This window comes from Leucopleurus acutus (genome assembly GCF_964270905.1).
Source record: "Leucopleurus acutus genome assembly, chromosome: 20".
NCBI classification, from domain to species: Eukaryota; Metazoa; Chordata; class Mammalia; order Artiodactyla; family Delphinidae; genus Leucopleurus; species Leucopleurus acutus.
The window spans coordinates 55,020,360-55,036,502 of record NC_139162.1 but is presented as its reverse complement, the minus strand read 5'-3'; the positions used below and the strand labels follow the sequence as shown (position 1 = coordinate 55,036,502).

General features: G+C 44.7%; 1 protein-coding gene across 1 annotated transcript; it reads right to left on the bottom strand.

Annotated features, from left to right (window-relative positions):
• Positions 1 to 4,776: 4,776 nt before the first annotated feature.
• ZNF331 (zinc finger protein 331) lies at positions 4,777 to 15,582 on the bottom strand. The gene is made up of 5 exons (XM_082863531.1): positions 15,516 to 15,582; positions 14,414 to 14,482; positions 11,882 to 11,966; positions 9,969 to 10,095; positions 4,777 to 7,127 (listed from the first exon to the last, which is right to left on the bottom strand). The coding sequence occupies exons 3-5, from the start codon at positions 11,888 to 11,890 to the stop codon at positions 5,797 to 5,799; spliced, it is 1,467 nt and encodes a 488-aa protein (XP_082719657.1). The 5' UTR covers positions 11,891 to 11,966; positions 14,414 to 14,482; positions 15,516 to 15,582; the 3' UTR covers positions 4,777 to 5,796.
• Positions 15,583 to 16,143: the final 561 nt, after the last annotated feature.

The window sequence follows — 16,143 nt, the reverse complement described above, 5'->3', positions numbered from 1 at the left end:
AAGTATTTAAATACTCTTAATTTTTTCCATTATTTGAAATTTCACAGTTGGCTAGGTCACTCATTACATAATAATTTAAAAAATTTTTTAAAAATATTTATTTGGCTGCATCGGGTTTTAGTTGTGGCATGTGGGGTCTTTTGTCATGGTGGGTGGGCTCCTTGTTGCAGTGTATGGGCTCTCTAGTTGTGGTGCATGGGGTCCAGAGTGTGCGGGCTCAGTAGTTGCGGCATGCAGGCTCTCTAGTTGTGGCGCAAGCGCTCTAGAGTGCACAGGCTCAGTAGTTGCAGCACGCAGCCTAAGTCGCCTTGTGGCATGTGGGATCTTAGTTCCCCGACCAGGGGTTTGATCCCCTAGGCCCCTGATTGGAAGGTGGATTCTTAACCACTGGACCACCAGGGAATTCCCTACACAATAATTTAAAGAATATGAATTCTGTCTAGCAAAAGATGGCCTGTTCCTCCAGGATAGCCACGTATAACCTAGATGTGGAAGTCTTCAATGGATTTGTGCATGAGTTTTGCTTCATACGGATACTGGAATAATCCCCACACCCTGCCAAAAGAAAAACGAAAAACAAAACAACACAGCAAGTCAACAATGTGATTTTCGCTAAGGAGCTCCCGAGAATAAGAGGAGGTTCTTTGGGGAAGGTGATATGTGTCTATGGAAAATTTTCTTTTAAGTGATTTAAAAAAAATTTTTTTTTTTTTTTTTTTTTTTTGGGCCGTGCTGCAGGGCTTGTGGGATCATGGTTTCCCGACTAGGGATTGAACCTGGGCCCTTGGCAGTGAAAGTGCAGAGTCCTAACCACTGGACTGCCAGGGAATTCCAATTTTTTTTTTTTTTTTTTTTAGGTAAGAAGTGGATTTATTTAGAGGGAAACACACTTCCCAGACAGACTGTGGGTCATCTTGGAAGGTGAGAGAGGCGTCAGGGGTATGGGGTTGTCGGTTTTTATAGGGGTGGGTAATTTCATAGGCTGAGTGGGAGGAGTATTCCAGCTATTTTGGGGAAGGGGTGGGGATTTCCAGGAATTGGGCCACCGCCCACTTTTTGATCCTTATCAGTGTTGGAGCTGTCACGGTGCCTGTGGTTACATCATTTAGCTTGCTGATGTGTTACAGTGAGGGTATACTGTATACTGAGGCTCAAGGTCTAGTGGAAGTTGACTTGTCTACTATCTTGGAGCGATTTGGTTCTAGTCAGTTTATGTCATGTCCTCGGGCTATGTCATTCTTTCAAAGGTTATGCCCTGCCCCTTCCCCTCCTATTTCATTCCCCTCTCAGATTTTACTCCCTATTCTTATGGGAAGCAGAGGGGTGATGGTCATCTGTAACTGCTTCAAGGCTGAGTAGGGACAATGACCCTTCCTGTCAGGGAGTAAAAATCTCTGGATGCCTGATCTAGGGGCCCAGGGGCAGGACAGCTCCTTGTTTTAAGTCAGTATGGGCTGGAATCCTCACATAGCCATACATCTTGATGTGGAACTGCTGTAACTGCTTCCATAGCCTTTCTATGATCTCCTTGACGACGAAGCACTTTTCCTAACAGCATTAGAGTACAAAAATATCTGTCTATAAATGACAAGAGATTTTAGATGCTATCCCTTCCCAGGCAGTCTCCCAACCAGGTGTTAGAGTGCCCAAAAAGTTGTCTCAAAGAAACGGCACAGAATGTGTCCCCAGTGGTGTTGACGATGAGAGGGAGTTGGTCTAGCTTATCACTGTCCCTTCGTGGCTTGCCAGCTGAAACCGTGGAACTCAGATTTGGGACTTGAACACACGCACCGGGAATTGAACCTAGCCAAAACCCAGACTGGGACTTGAACCCAAGGTCTTTATTTATTTTTGCGGTACGCGGGCCTCTCGCTGCTGTGGCCTCTCCCGCTGCGGAGCACAGGCTCCGGACGCGCAGGCGCAGCGGCCATGGCCCACGGGCGCAGCCGCTCCGTGGCATGTGGGATCTTCCCGGACCCGGGGCACGGACCCGCGTCCCCTGCATCGGCAGGCGGACTCTCAACCACTGCGCCACCAGGGGAGCCCCCAAGGTCTGTAAATTGAGATCACACACCTGGTCTCAGGACTTAATGAAGTTCAGGTTCTTGATGTCTCATCACAGAAAGAATTCAGTGAGAGACAAAGTGATAGGTAAGAAGTGGATTTATTCAGACAGAAACACACTCCACAGACAGAGTGTGGGCCGTCTCAGAAGGCGAGAGAGGCCCTGAAAAATTTTAATTAATGCTGTAAAATAGTATATTCTTTTAAGTGGGAATGTTGAGTCAAAGACATGCACGTTTAAAATGTTGCCAAATTTCAGAAGAAACAAATACGACATCCACACAGGTAATTGAAGTATTCCTGGTATCACATTAAACAAGGAAAAAGAAACAGACACAGTTACTTTATTCAGTTCAGGATATCCAAAATGTTATCATTTAAACGTATCATGTAAAACTCACTCATGAGATATCTGACCTTTTTTACTTCTGAACAGTCTTCAAATCTCAGGGTGTATTTTACACTTACTTTACCACCTGGCCGCGCTTCAAGTGCTCAAGATTGTATGTGGCTGTTTGTTACCAAACTGGAGAATGCTGACCTAGAATCTTTTCCCAAGCTTACCTATTGGTTTAGTGCAGCAGTCAGGTAAACTCTGGTCCATAGCTCAAATCTTTTGACCGTGGCCCTGATTCTGTTTGGTTTAGAGGCTGAGTGGTTTTTATTCTTAAAAGGTTGTAAAAAAATAATAACAATAAAAATAAAGAGGAACATGTGGTCCAGAGCATATGTGGCCTGCAAAACCCAAAATATTTATTATTTGGCCCTCAACAGAAAAACTCTGGCGAACCCTGGTCTGGTGTAACCGAATGCACACGTTTATTCTATTTATTTGCAATGTCAATGCGTTCAAGTTGCTTTGCTTTTGTGACGTTTCACTTTAGCCACACATACCTAGAAGAGACTGGAAGCATCTCTAGTGACCTTTGACTTCTCTTTGCATAGCTTTTTCCCCCCTTGGTCAATCTAGCTAAGGCTTTGCTCATTTTGTTCATCTTCTCAAAGAACCAACTTCTGGTTCTGCTGATTCTTCGTATCATTAAAAAAATTCTCTATTTCGCTTTTCTCTACTCTAATCCCTATTATTTTCTGCCTTCTGTTGCTTTTGGTTTTTGTTCTTTTTTTTTAGCTTCTTACCATGTGGAGTTAGTTTATTGATTTGAGGTCTTTCTTCTTTTTCAATGTAGGCATTTCCTGCCGTGAACTGTCCTCTGAGCGTGCCTTTCACTGCATCCTGTAAGTTGTGGTTTGTTTTGACTTTCACTCCTGTGTATTTTCTAATTTCCCTTATGATTTCTTCTTTCACCCATCTGTTGCTTAAGAGTGTGTGGTTTAATTTCCATATAGTATTCTTGTTTTCCTTCTGTTGATTTCTAGTTTCATTACATTGTGGTCAGGTTTCAATCTGTGCTTTTAATCTTTTCAATTTGTTGAGATTATTTTGTGGCCTAACAAAGGGTCTATCCTGGAGAATGTTCTATATGTGTTCTGTTGTTGGTGGAATGGTCTGTATATGTCTGGCATCCCTCTCCCCAAATATGTTCCACGTTCCCTCATTCCCTCCCTGCCGAGAATCCAAATCCTTAGCCTAACCCTAACACTAAGGTATACGTAACCCAAGGACAGAGTAACTTGAATTGAAATGTAACCCCAACCCTGAGATAAAGCAAACATAAGGCCTACGTCAACCTGATTCTGAACCCTCTGTCGGCCTTCATAAGGCATCCTCTGGGCTCTAACCACACTGGCATCCCCTGTGCCACAGTTCTCCCACTGGCTGTAGCACCCACCCTAGATCTCCCAGGCCACATTCATGGATAGCATTCAAGTTCTCCAGCTCTCAGAGGCTCCCCTCCTGGACTCTCTCCTTTTCTCCAGTCTCCCAGGACCTGTCTGAGATCAAGCCTCTCCCTCCTAATGCACCAGGCCCTCCCATGGCCATCAGCCCCACCCCTAGCTTTTCAAACTCACTCCCATGGGCTCTAGTCCTCTCCCACCCATACTCTTAGATTCCCCACCATGGGCTCAAGTCCTTTCTCCAAGACAACCCACTTTCTTCACTCTAGGACTGACCCTCTTAAGACAGCTCAGGTCCTCCAGAGTCTGCTCCCTGAGCTCTCTCAAGGACTTGATCCTGGGCCCTGGCCCCTTCCCGAGGGCAAATCCACCTGCCTCCCTTGAGTATCACCTTCCCATCCCTGTTGCGGAAGTCCAGGATTTGGAGAGGTCCAGTGCTGATTCTGTTCCTTCTTTTTTATAAATTTATTTATTTTTGGCTGCATTGGGTCTTCATTGCTGCGCGCAGGCTTTCTCTAGTTGCGACGAGCGGGGGCTACTCTTCATTGTGATGCGTGGGCTTCTCATTGCGGTGGCTTCTCTTGTTGCAGAACATGGGCTCTAGGCACATGGACTTCAGTAGTTGTGGCACGCGGGCTTCAGTAGTTGTCACTCACAGGCTTAGTTGCTCCGCGGCATGTGGGATCTTCCCGGACCAGGGCTCGAACCCATGTCCCCTGCATTGGCAGGAGGATTCTTAACCACTGTGCCACCAGGGAAGCCGCTGTTCCTTCTTGAACAGGCCATGTTTGAACAAAGACACTGGCTTATAAGCAATTTTAACGTCAGCCATTCTGGTGTCTAGTGACATCACGTGATTATTTTACTTTGCATATCCTTGAGTGATGACATTTAACACATCTGCACCTACTTACTTGCCATTTGGTGATCTTCAGTGCTTATGTAAGTCTCCCTCCACCTTTTAATTGATTTGTTGTTTTATTATTGACTTGAAGGATTCTTTTTATCCTTTCTTTGTGAATCCTTTGTCAGGTTTATGTAAATATCTTCTCCCAGTCTTCTTGCTTTTTCACCGCCTTCATGGTGTCATTTGATGATCAGAACTTTGTACTTTTGATGAAGTCGAACATAATAACTTTTTATTTTTTGTTTAATGTCTTCTGTACACTAAGAAATGCTGCCTACTCCAATGCTGTGACAATAATCTCCTAAATTTTCTTTTTTTTTTTTTTTTTTGGCCGCGCCGCACGGCTTGTGGGATCTCAGTTCCCCAACCAGCGGTCAAACCTGTGCCCCCCTGCAGTGGAAGTGCGGAGTCTTAACCACTGGACCACCAGGGAATTCCCCATATTTTCTTCTAGAAGTTTGATAGTCTTTTCTCAGCTCACTGCACCCGCAGGGGGTCTTCTTGTAAAAATTCACTAATAGCAAGGTTAATGGTAATGAGAACAACAAAAACAGCTAATATTTATTGAGCTTACACAACATTTCAGATACACGTTCAAGGAGCTTACATGTACCAAACTCATTTAATCACCACAACAGCAGTATTAGGTAGGTGTGATTATCGCCATTTCACAGATAATGCACAGAGAGTAATAGCTGATTTTCTCAGTGCCTCACAGGGAGTAAAGAGGTGGGATGGTGATGGAAACGGGTAGCTGTATGTACCACGAGAAAAGCTCTCCCACATATGCTCCATTAGCAGAGTTTTACCTTAGAACAAATCTGAAATACGACAGAGATGAAATGGTATTGGAAGGTTTCTACGCATTCAGGAAACTAACCTATCCAGTAGAAAATAGTCTACAACTGAGTATGTTGTGATCAATAAGAAAAAGTGATTTCTCCAATACTCCAAATTCACCTCTCATATGACTTCTGATATTCTATAAGCAGAAGAGGGACCAGTGAAGGCTTTCTTGCGTTGTCTTATCATGGATTTTCCTCTTGTCGTGGAAGAAATGAATGTTGAATAGAGGCCTCTGTATGCTCTTTGTACCCAAAAGGTTTCTCAACAGCATGAATTCTCTGATGTTCTGGAGGATGGTCTACACGTTTACATGCCTTTCCACATTCCTTACACTCAGAGGGTTTCTCACCAGTATGAATTTTCTGATGCTGTGTAAGTTGATGGCCGTGACTGAAGGCCTTCCCACATTCTTTACACTCGTAGGGTTTCTCCCCTGTATGAATTCGCTCATGTTTGACTAGGCTTGACCCATAAATAAAGGCCTTTCCACATTCCTTACATTTGTAAGGCGTTTCACCAGTGTGGATTCTCTCATGCTGTGTAAGGTGATAGCCACAGTTAAAGGCCTTCCCACATTCTGTACATTTATATGGCTTCTCACCCGTATGAATTCTCTCGTGTTTCACGAGACTCGAACCCCAGCGGAAGGCCTTCCCACATTCCTTACACTCATGAGGTTTCTCACCAGTGTGAATTTTCTGATGCTGAGTGAGATAATTGACGCGAGTAAAGGCCTTCCCACATTCTTGGCACTCATAGGGCTTCTCACCGGTGTGAATTCTCTTATGTTGAACGAGGCTGGAACCACAAATGAAGGCCTTCCCACAGTCTTTACATTCGTAGGGTTTTTCACCACTGTGGATTCTCTTATGCTGAATTAGTTTATACACTCGGCTAAAGGTCTTCCCACAGTCTTTGCATTCATAGTCTTTCTCACCGGTGTGAAATCTCTGATGCTGAGTGAGCTCATCACCGCGTCTGAAGGCTTTCCCACAGTCTTTACATTCATAGGGCTTCTCACCCGTATGAATTCTCTTATGAATAACGAGGCTTGAACCCCACCGAAACGCCTTCCCGCAGTCCTTACATTCATAAGGTTTCTCACCAGTGTGAATTTTTTGATGTTGAGTAAGTTGATTACCCCAACGGAAGGCCTTTTTACATTCTTTACATTCGTAGGGTTTCTCACCAGTGTGAATTTTCTGATGTTGAGTAAGTTGATAGCCTCGGCTAAAGGCCTTCCCACATTCCTTACATTCATAGGAATTTTCCCTGTTATGAAGTCTCTGATGTGGTCGGACAGAGGTATTTTCTCTGCAAGTGGGCGTTTTCCCACAGTTGATTTGATTGATATATCCCTCTTGTGGGGCCTGTGGTCCTTCAAACTCACCTTCACACATCCAGTCAAGGCCAAGGGATTTACTTTTTCTATTTGAGTTCTGTTTGGAAAAATTTATCTCATAAGTGCCCTTCTGTGTAGGTAGACTCTTGGTCTCATATGGTGATTCCAAATCTGAAAAAAACAACGAACAAAAAACCCCAAAAACCCCAACATATTTTGTTTCTTTTTAAGAAAACAAAAACAAACCTAATCATAAACTAAAACCTTCTCTAACAGAAATAAAACTCCTCCAGTGGGAAAAATATGAATCACCTAGGGCTCTTATTAAAATCTAGATTCCACGTCTAGCATCACAATACTTAACGAGGAAACACTGGAGACATCCCTGCTAAAATCAAACAAAAAAGGCACTTATTATCAGCGCTACTGTTTCCTACCAGCTGAAACAATTAAGCAAAAAAAAAAAAAAATTAGAGGGACAAATCTCAAAAATGAAGATGAAAAAGTACAATTTATAGATGTGATGACAAACCTGGAAAACCAAGAAAATCAAATCTAGAACTACTGTAGGAAAATAAAAAGATACAGTTGGATAGTTGTGTATACACACAAAAACACAAGTAATATCATTAAAAGTAATTCTGGATACAAAGATCCAACATTCAAAAGATGTGCGTAAAATTAAATTTAATAATAAAAATTATGAAACAGGAGGAAATGTTTAGAAAAATCTGAGCATCAATAAGGAGGCTAGGGGCTTCCCTGGTGGCGCAGTGGTTGAGAGTCCGCCTGCTGATGCAGGGGACACGGGTTCGTGCCCCAGTCCGGGAAGATCCCACATGCCGCGGAGCGGCTGGGCCTGTGAGCCATGGCCGCTGAGTCTGCGCGTCCGGAGCCTGCGCTCCGCAACGGGAGAGGCCACAGCAGTGAGAGGCCCGCGTACCGCCAAAAAAAAAAAAAAAAAAGGATGCTAACTCAAGGGATTGTAAAACATGTTTAAATTCATGAGTTCATTCAGATACTAAAAAATGTTAAATGGCCAACTTTGGAGCATGCTAGGAAACCAGCCCTTTGTTATAAAAACTGATAGTTTTTTTTTCTTTAAAGAACAAAGTTTTCATCTTTCTTATCCAATATGAGCAGTTCCACTACACAACCAATTAGCAGGTGGGTCAGTTTCTCTTCAAAGAATTATTTATAGTGAATAAATGAAGAGGCAATGATAGAATACCACCATTTTGAACCCCCAATGAAATACTGAATCTAGGTACTGAGTGTCAGTGACTGCTAACACAGCATCAAAAGAGACAGAAGCAGATATTGCTTCGTGATGGAAGAACAGAGAACCCAGGAAGCAGTATCACCAAAAAACAGATACAAAGGAAAAAAGCACATGAAGCTAGGATAACCAAGTTTCAGAAACTGAATGGCACAGGGTCCTGTTTCCTACGCCCTTGCTACTCAGTAGGGCTGAAACAGTAGAAGGAAAACAAATTGAGAAGGGAATGGGGTGAAGATAAAGTTCAAGGCGGTGACTTCTTCCTCAGAGGCCTTGGGCCTGAGACCTTTGTAGGGAGCTCTGCAAACACCTCAGGGGTGCAGCTGCCCCCTGCCCAGCTGGGCCGCTTGTGGTAATGATGGCTTTCCCGAGCCGGGCTGGCTGTCGCTCTCCTCTGCACCACTTTAGTGTCTTTTCTCCTCAACTATCGAAGCTCTCTCCCTTGCTTCCATAAGACAATTGTGTCTGGTTTAGAAATGAGATGTCTTGCTTTCAAAAACAGAAATGCCACATGATGTAGAACTTAGGAGAAAACTGGCTTAAGGTTTTCTGATTGCGCTTTAGTCAAATTTGTGTAACAACCTAAAACTGACTTCAGGAAAAGAGAAAGGCCTGAAGGACAAACAGGAAACCAGATGGGTAGGGAAAATTGGGCTATTTTATTCTATTCTATTTTACATTTACTTCATTTTTTAAAGAAGTTAAAAAATTTTATTTATTTTTATGTTTCTTTTTTGGTCTTGTGTCGAGGCTTGCAGGATCTTAGGTCCCCGACCAGGAATTGAACCCAGGCCCACAGCAGTGACAGTGCCGAGTCCTAACCACTGGACCGCCAGGGAATTCCCGAAAAGGTCTTTATTTAAACTTCTGGAGGCAAGCAGAACCGGGCAGTTGAGAGTATGGATTCTGGGGCCAGAATTCTTAGGTTCCAGGTTTGCTTCTGCTTCCTTGATTAAGTCACTTTGTGCCCCAGTATACTCATCTACGAATTAGACGTAATAATTTCCTAGCTCATAAACTTGTGACAACGGAATGAGACGTATTTGTACATATACATACACACCAGGCTCAGAATGTTTTCTGGTGCAGGGCAAGCACAGTATTTATTAGCCATTAATATTATGGCTGTTATTTTGCTAATAGAAAAACAAGAAATTTCCTTACATATTTATCATCCAATATTTAACTCAGAATTCATAGATTATAACTTTCAACCTCACTTCGGGTACAATGTGTAGGGAATGCAATGTGCTCAGTGTGGTTTTACAGATTCTGTTCATTCATCCCACCTCTACATCAAACATAGAGTCTGGTTTGCCAGAGAAAATCAAGTCACTGTGTAGAGCCATTTCCCCTAAAGGTGGGTCCCCAAAGTACCATCGACAGCAATTTGGGTGTAAACATAGGCTCACAGCATGAAGCTTGGTTTCTTTGAAGATGGTCATGAAATAAAATAAATACATTTATTCTAATAAATTAAATAACTCTAATCAGTCCTTTGGCCAGTAAGGAAGAGAGGTAATTACAGGAGGGGCCAGACAGAGATGGGAAGATCACTGATGGATGAGGAGGTGAAGGTGCATGTGTAACGCCCATTTCCAACTGGACAAAGCTCAAAACATCCCTTGGGTGCAGGAAGAAAGAAATTCAACTAGTATCTTGAAAGGTGGTCCTGAAAGGAGAGAGCTGACTGCAGGGAGCAGAGTCCAGATTATCTGAGACAGGCAACTTACCCAGCGAGACCAAGTTACTGTAGTTCTCCAACATCACGTCCCAGTACAGGTCTCTCTGTGTAGAGTCCAGACATGCCCACTCCTCCTGAGAGAAGTCTATGGCTACATCGGAGAATGTCACCAAACCCTGGAAACGCAAACCCACACGTCCCTGATGAAACGAAAGCACAGAGTTTCCAGATGGAGGAGGGGGGAGGAAGGGCTACGCTCTGTGCAGGGGTGGATACAGCGAGTAGATTAAAAGCCTGGGGTATGGGGAGGGGTCAGTGAGGACACGACTGTGGCTGAAGCCCCTCCTGCTGCAGGGGAAACCACCTACACCCTGGGGAATTTTTTTTAAAAAAAATTTTTATTTATTTTATTATTATTATTTTTTGCAGTACACCGGCCTCTCAATGTTGTGGCCTCTCCCGTTGCGGAGTACAGGCTCCGGACGCACAGGCTCAGCGGCCATGGCTCACGGGCCCAGCTGCTCCACAGCACGTGGGATCTTCCTGGACCGGAGCACGAACCCGTGTCCCCTGCATCGGCAGGCGGACTCTCAACCACTGTGCCACCAGGGAAGCCCTTTATTTATTTTATTCTTGGCTGTGTTGGGTCTTTGTTGCTGTGCGCAGGCTTTCCTCTGGTTGCGGCGAGCGGGGGCTACTCTTCGTTGCGGTGCGCAGGCTTCTCATTGCAGTGGCTTCTCTTGTTGCAGAGCACGGGCTCAGTAGTTGTGGTGCACGGGCTTCGTTGCTCCACAGCATGTGGGATCTTCCTGGACCAGGGCTCGAACCCGTGTCCCCTGCCTTGGCAGGCGGATTCTTAACCACTGCGCCACCAGGGAAGCCCCTGGGGAATTCTTAATCATGCCAACCTGTCAGGAAATGGATAAGCCAATTCCAGTTTTCCTCTGTTGCACAAGCACAGAGCCTGCTAACGGGCCTGTCTCATGAATGTTCAGCAAGCATGGATTCTTACAGCATCCTTTTCTCTTTAAGGAGAAAGAAAAAAAATGTCTGGGGTTTACTTCCCAAATGTAATATAAGATCTTTTATCTTAGAAAATCGGCTTTGCATGTTTGAATGTTTTCAAGTCTCGGGTTCATCATTTTGCCAGGTTATCTTTTAAGCAGTCCACCTTTGTAATGACAAAAGCATTTTTTTATTCCGTCATAGAGAAGGATTAGATTTAATTATGATAGTTACACACTTAGGTTGAGCAAAATGTCTAAAGTTTCCCCGATTCCAGGAGTATATGATCATTTATTACTCTTGTATGAAATGACCTTCTTACCTGTTACCATCCGCTAGCCTTGCCTTTTCTTTGTTCCTGATTTAGAGGAAACTGGTATCAAATGATTCAGGAGCATACAGACAGGTCTGTGCAAAACAAAATTTATCTCCCGGGTCCCCTGGCAGGAACATGATCTCTGAGTCCACAGGCCCTCATCACAGCTCTACGCAATTCTAAAAGCTTCATAAAGTGTGAGCTTTCACTACACACTAAGACTGAGACCAAAGAATATGAATGTTCCCTCTTATCTGCCTGGGAAAAAGATCAGTGGAGATGAGGGAGGAATTCTAGTTTTCTCGTGTGGTCAAATGGGACCAATGTCTCCAACTCATCAAATCGTAGACTGGACTCAAATATTTCTCCAGAGGTAGTTTCTGCTTCCATTGTTCCAATTACTCTTGACAAAAAAGTGAGTACGTAAGAGATACTGAGTAACTAGCTCAAGGGTTAAGTGCACATTAGTCACAGAGGTGGGCAATAGGCTATCTGGCGTTATTATTCACTGGAACAGGAAGAGCTGGGAAGTAGGTACTTGGATGGGACTCACTTGGGCAGGAGCCTTCATAATATTTCAAAGAAGTATCCACAGGACCTAAATATCACAATTCAAGAAGGAAAGAGAAAAACATACTTACGTGGGCCATGGTTTTAGAATTCAAGAACTGATCGGTCCTCTTGGGGTCTCCTTTACTGAAGACACAAAATCCAGAGAAGCCAGATCTAGACAAGGAAAAAGAGGCATTAAAATAAGTGCACCTTGGTCCCCAAATGACTTAATACAACCTTTTCACTCCTCCATCTTTTCTTCCAAAGAATGCTCATCTTCTTCCCCCACAAGGCCCCCCACATAAACACAGCACATCTGAAGATTAAAAGGATTCTGGAAAAAAACAAAACAAGTTTTCCCTGAAATCCCAGGAAACCCAGCTGCACAGACAGGACAGAGGAACTTTTATTTTTTGTCTTGAAGTCAGATCCAGAAATTTCAGTGGGAGGATTCCTGGCCAGCTCCCTGTTGGGGAAATATGGATTAAGAATTTGGCTTTGGGGCTTCCCTGGTGGCGCAGTGGTTGAGAGTCCGCCTGCCGATGCAGGGGACACGGGTTCGTGCCCCGGTCCGGGAAGATCCCACATGCCACGGAGCGGATGGGCCCGTGAGCCATGGCCGCTGAGCCTGCGCGTCCGGAGCCTGTGCTCCGCAATGGGAGAGGCCACAACAGTGAGAGACCTGCGTACCGCAAAAAAAAAAAAAAAAAAAAAAGAAATATACCTTAAGATAGTCCCAAATTTTTTTAAAAAATTAACAAAGAAAAGGACTACAGTTATGAGGGGGCAGGTATGTTGCAGCCATTAAGTGAACTTTGAATAGACAGGTCTGTGGTAGGCAAAAGAACAGTCTCCCAAAGATGTCCACGTCCTAATCCTGGAACCTGTGAATATGTTACGTTACACAGCAAAAGGGAGTTAGGTTGCAGAGGGACTTAAAGTCCTGAATCATCTGACCTTTAAAATAGGGAGATTATCCTGAATTATGCCAGGTGGGCCCCGTGTAATCACGAGGGTCTTCAAAAGTGAGTAAGGGGGATGAAAGAGGAGAGAAAGATGTGAGGACAGAAGCAGAGTCAGAGTGACAAGGGTCTAGTACTTGGGGTTTTGAAATATGCAGTCGTCACTCAGGGGGACACAGTCTTTGAAAAAAAGGAATAACTTTACAGTGGAGGAAACTGACAAACACTACCTAAGCCAGATGATCAAGTTCAACCTCACCAATCACAAATCTTGTTGATAGTATGTCTTCTTGCTATGATGTGATGAAAGTGGTAATTTACTGCTGTGATCTTCCACCCCCAAACCCATAAACCCAGTCTAATCATGAGGAAAAACATCGCATTCCAATAGAGGGTCATCCTACAAAATACCTGACCAGTACCACTTAAAAATGTCACAGTCGTCAGAAACAATGGAAGTCAGAAATGGGCACAGCCAAGAGGACCTTAAGGAAACATGACAACGAAATGTAATGTGGTATCCTGGACGGGATCCTGGAACAGATGAAGACCATTATGTAAAAAGTAAGGAAATCTGAATAAAGCAAAGACATCAGTTAATGATAATGGTTCAGAACTGAGTTGTTAATAATAGAAGAAACTGGGTGCAGGGTACCTGGGAATTCTCTGTATTATCTTTGCAATTTTTCTTTAAATCTAAGACCATTCTAAAAAATAAAATCTATGAAAGAACAACAATATGCAACCATACATAGCCCACAAAGCATGAAATATTTAATATGTGACCCTTTAGAGAAAAAGTTTGCCAAACCCTGCTCTGGATCCAAAACTTGTAATCAGCATCAAACCATACTGCTTCTCACAGTTCATACAAAGATATAACCGAAACATATGGAAACTGTCAGACCTCAAATAAGACCTGGCTAATACAACAAATTTCTATTTATTGATTACTGAAAAAAAAAAATCCTTGCCTTTGATGACAAAGACCTTTGCTCAAACCCCACCCTTAAAAGCCTTGCTGTGGGCTTCCCTGGTGGCGCAGTGGTTGGGAGTCCGCCTGCCGCTGCAGGGGACGTGGGTTCGTGCCCCGGTCCGGGAGGATCCCGCGTGCCGCGGAGTGGCCGCTGGGCCTGCGCGTCTGGAGCCTGTGCTCCGCAACGGGAGAGGCCACAACAGTGAGAGGCCCGCGTACCGCAAAAAAAAAAAAAAAAAAAAAGCCTCACAAAGCTGGTAACTTTGTCATTAACTGACTAAAACAATCAAACCTTCTCTTTTCTTACTGTGCTCTGAAAGTCAGCCCTGTGGAAAAGACCAAGATATCTAGCCTTTGATTCCACCTAAAAATTTAATATCCTCCTTAGCAAATCACACACTAAACGTGCTAACATTCACCTCCCAGTAGTATTCCTCAATCCTAGCAGAGTCTTGGAAGACCACACAGGAGGATGTGAACAATTTGCTTATTGAATATGTGAGTACTCATTGAGACGGTTGGTCAATGGGGAATACACATTCACGACTCTTGTCACACCTCTTGGGAAGAAATTACTGGGTCAAGTCACTATTAAAAAGGACATTTCGGGGCAAGGAAAGCAAATATTCTTAAGTGCTATAAACACAAATCATTTACTGAACAAGAAGGTAACTCATCTGAACCTTGATTTCAAGATCTGTGATGATGATGATTCTTTCTCCTTGGGATGCTTTTTCTGGAGGACAGCTGGCCTGGAGGAAAGAGAGGTCAGAATGAGACATTAGGACTTTTCTGGAGCACAGACTACATCCGAAAATGCCCTCGGAGGCCACACCTGCTCCCATGTCTTATCTAAAACCAATCAGAAATAAGAGGGCACCCACATCTGAGTATTTCAGAGATTCGTGGAAACTAGACTCTAGGAATTGGGGTACCCCCACCTCCTAGGTCAGGGACCTCTCCTTTCCAAAAAAGAATCTTATTCCGGAGGCCCTTCCATTCTGTCATTCAGGCAGCCTGAATTTTAGATGGAGAGCACCTCTAGCTCCAAAGCTGCCATCTCATAACCATGTCTGTGCCATTCTTGTCATTTTCACTACAGCATTCAGGCTCTGACTTTCCTTTGGGGCCACTGTGCCCAAACAAGTACCCGCATGGTTGGAACGTGAAGGGAGAGGAAGCAGCAGAGACATCAGAGCTACACACTCAATCCGGGGCCACACACCCAAGAACAGTCCTGCACCTGTCACAGCTGAACAATCACATACACCTAGGCTCTGCCACACTGGCTGACGCCCACGCCAGAGACATGGTACACGGCTGCGCCAACCCCACAGAAATGCAACGGCACATCTCATAGCCTCGGGGACACATCTGGGCCCCGCCACCCCCGCAGAGCCCACACGCATGTAACTCACACAGCACAGTGGAGGAGTCACAGCCCGGCCGCGTCACCGCTACAGATGCTCACACGCACAGGACGCACACAAACGGCGAGGGGCCGCGTCTCGTCCCCCCGCTACACACACTCACGCGCAAGTGCGTCACAAACACAGGGACCGGGCCTGTCTCCCTCACCGACGCCCACGCGCACATCTCAGTCTGCAGACATGGCCGAGCCCCTGATCACACACACAGACATACACACACGCACACGCTCGCACTTCCTCCGCAGCGCTCCCGAAGCCAGAGGCCGAGGCTCCGTTTCGGGCCTCTTCTCCTTCTCCCTCATCGCCATCGCTCGCCGTATTCCGCTGTTTTCCTCATGGGATGCTAATTACTCACCGCTTGGGGCCCAACAACCGACGGCGTCGGGAGGGAGCGCCGGCGTGGAGGTTACCTCCGGACAGAGTCACCGGCAAACCAAAGCTTCAATAAAAATCCTTCTGGCAGAAAGTGCATCTCCCAGCATGCAACTCCCCGAGCTGCTAATGGGGCTGTGCCCCAGAGCCCTCTGGGAAACGTAGTCCATAAACCCGGGAATCCGCGGAGCTGAAAAACGCACGGCCTCTCTTTCCCAGCATGCAACTCCACAACGGCACTAATAGAGCTGTGCCTCAGAGACTTCTGGGAAATGTAGTTCGCACCTTAGGTAATACACAGGCCTTCGGAAGGCTTCTCGCCCTGCCTCTAGAGGAGCTGTGACTTGGGAGGGAGTGTATTTCAGAGTCGCAGAATTTGTAAATGCTGGGAGACCTACCAGCCGTTCAGATTTCTTTTCTTTTTTCTTTTCTTTTCTTTTTAAAATTATTATTATTATTATTATTTTAACGGGAGAAAAGCATGCAAATTTTATTAAATTTTTACATGTACATGAGAGCTTTCAGAAGAGAATGAAGCCCTGAAGAAGTAACCAGAGCAGGAAGCTTTTATACCTTTTAGACAAAGAAAGGATAAATTTGTGAAGTACTGA

Coding starts and splice junctions, on each gene's coding strand:
- ZNF331 (XM_082863531.1), bottom strand. Junction 7,128..9,968: donor CAGTAACTTGGTCTCGCTGG/GTAAGTTGCCTG, acceptor TGTTTTTTTCAG/ATTTGGAATCACCATATGAG.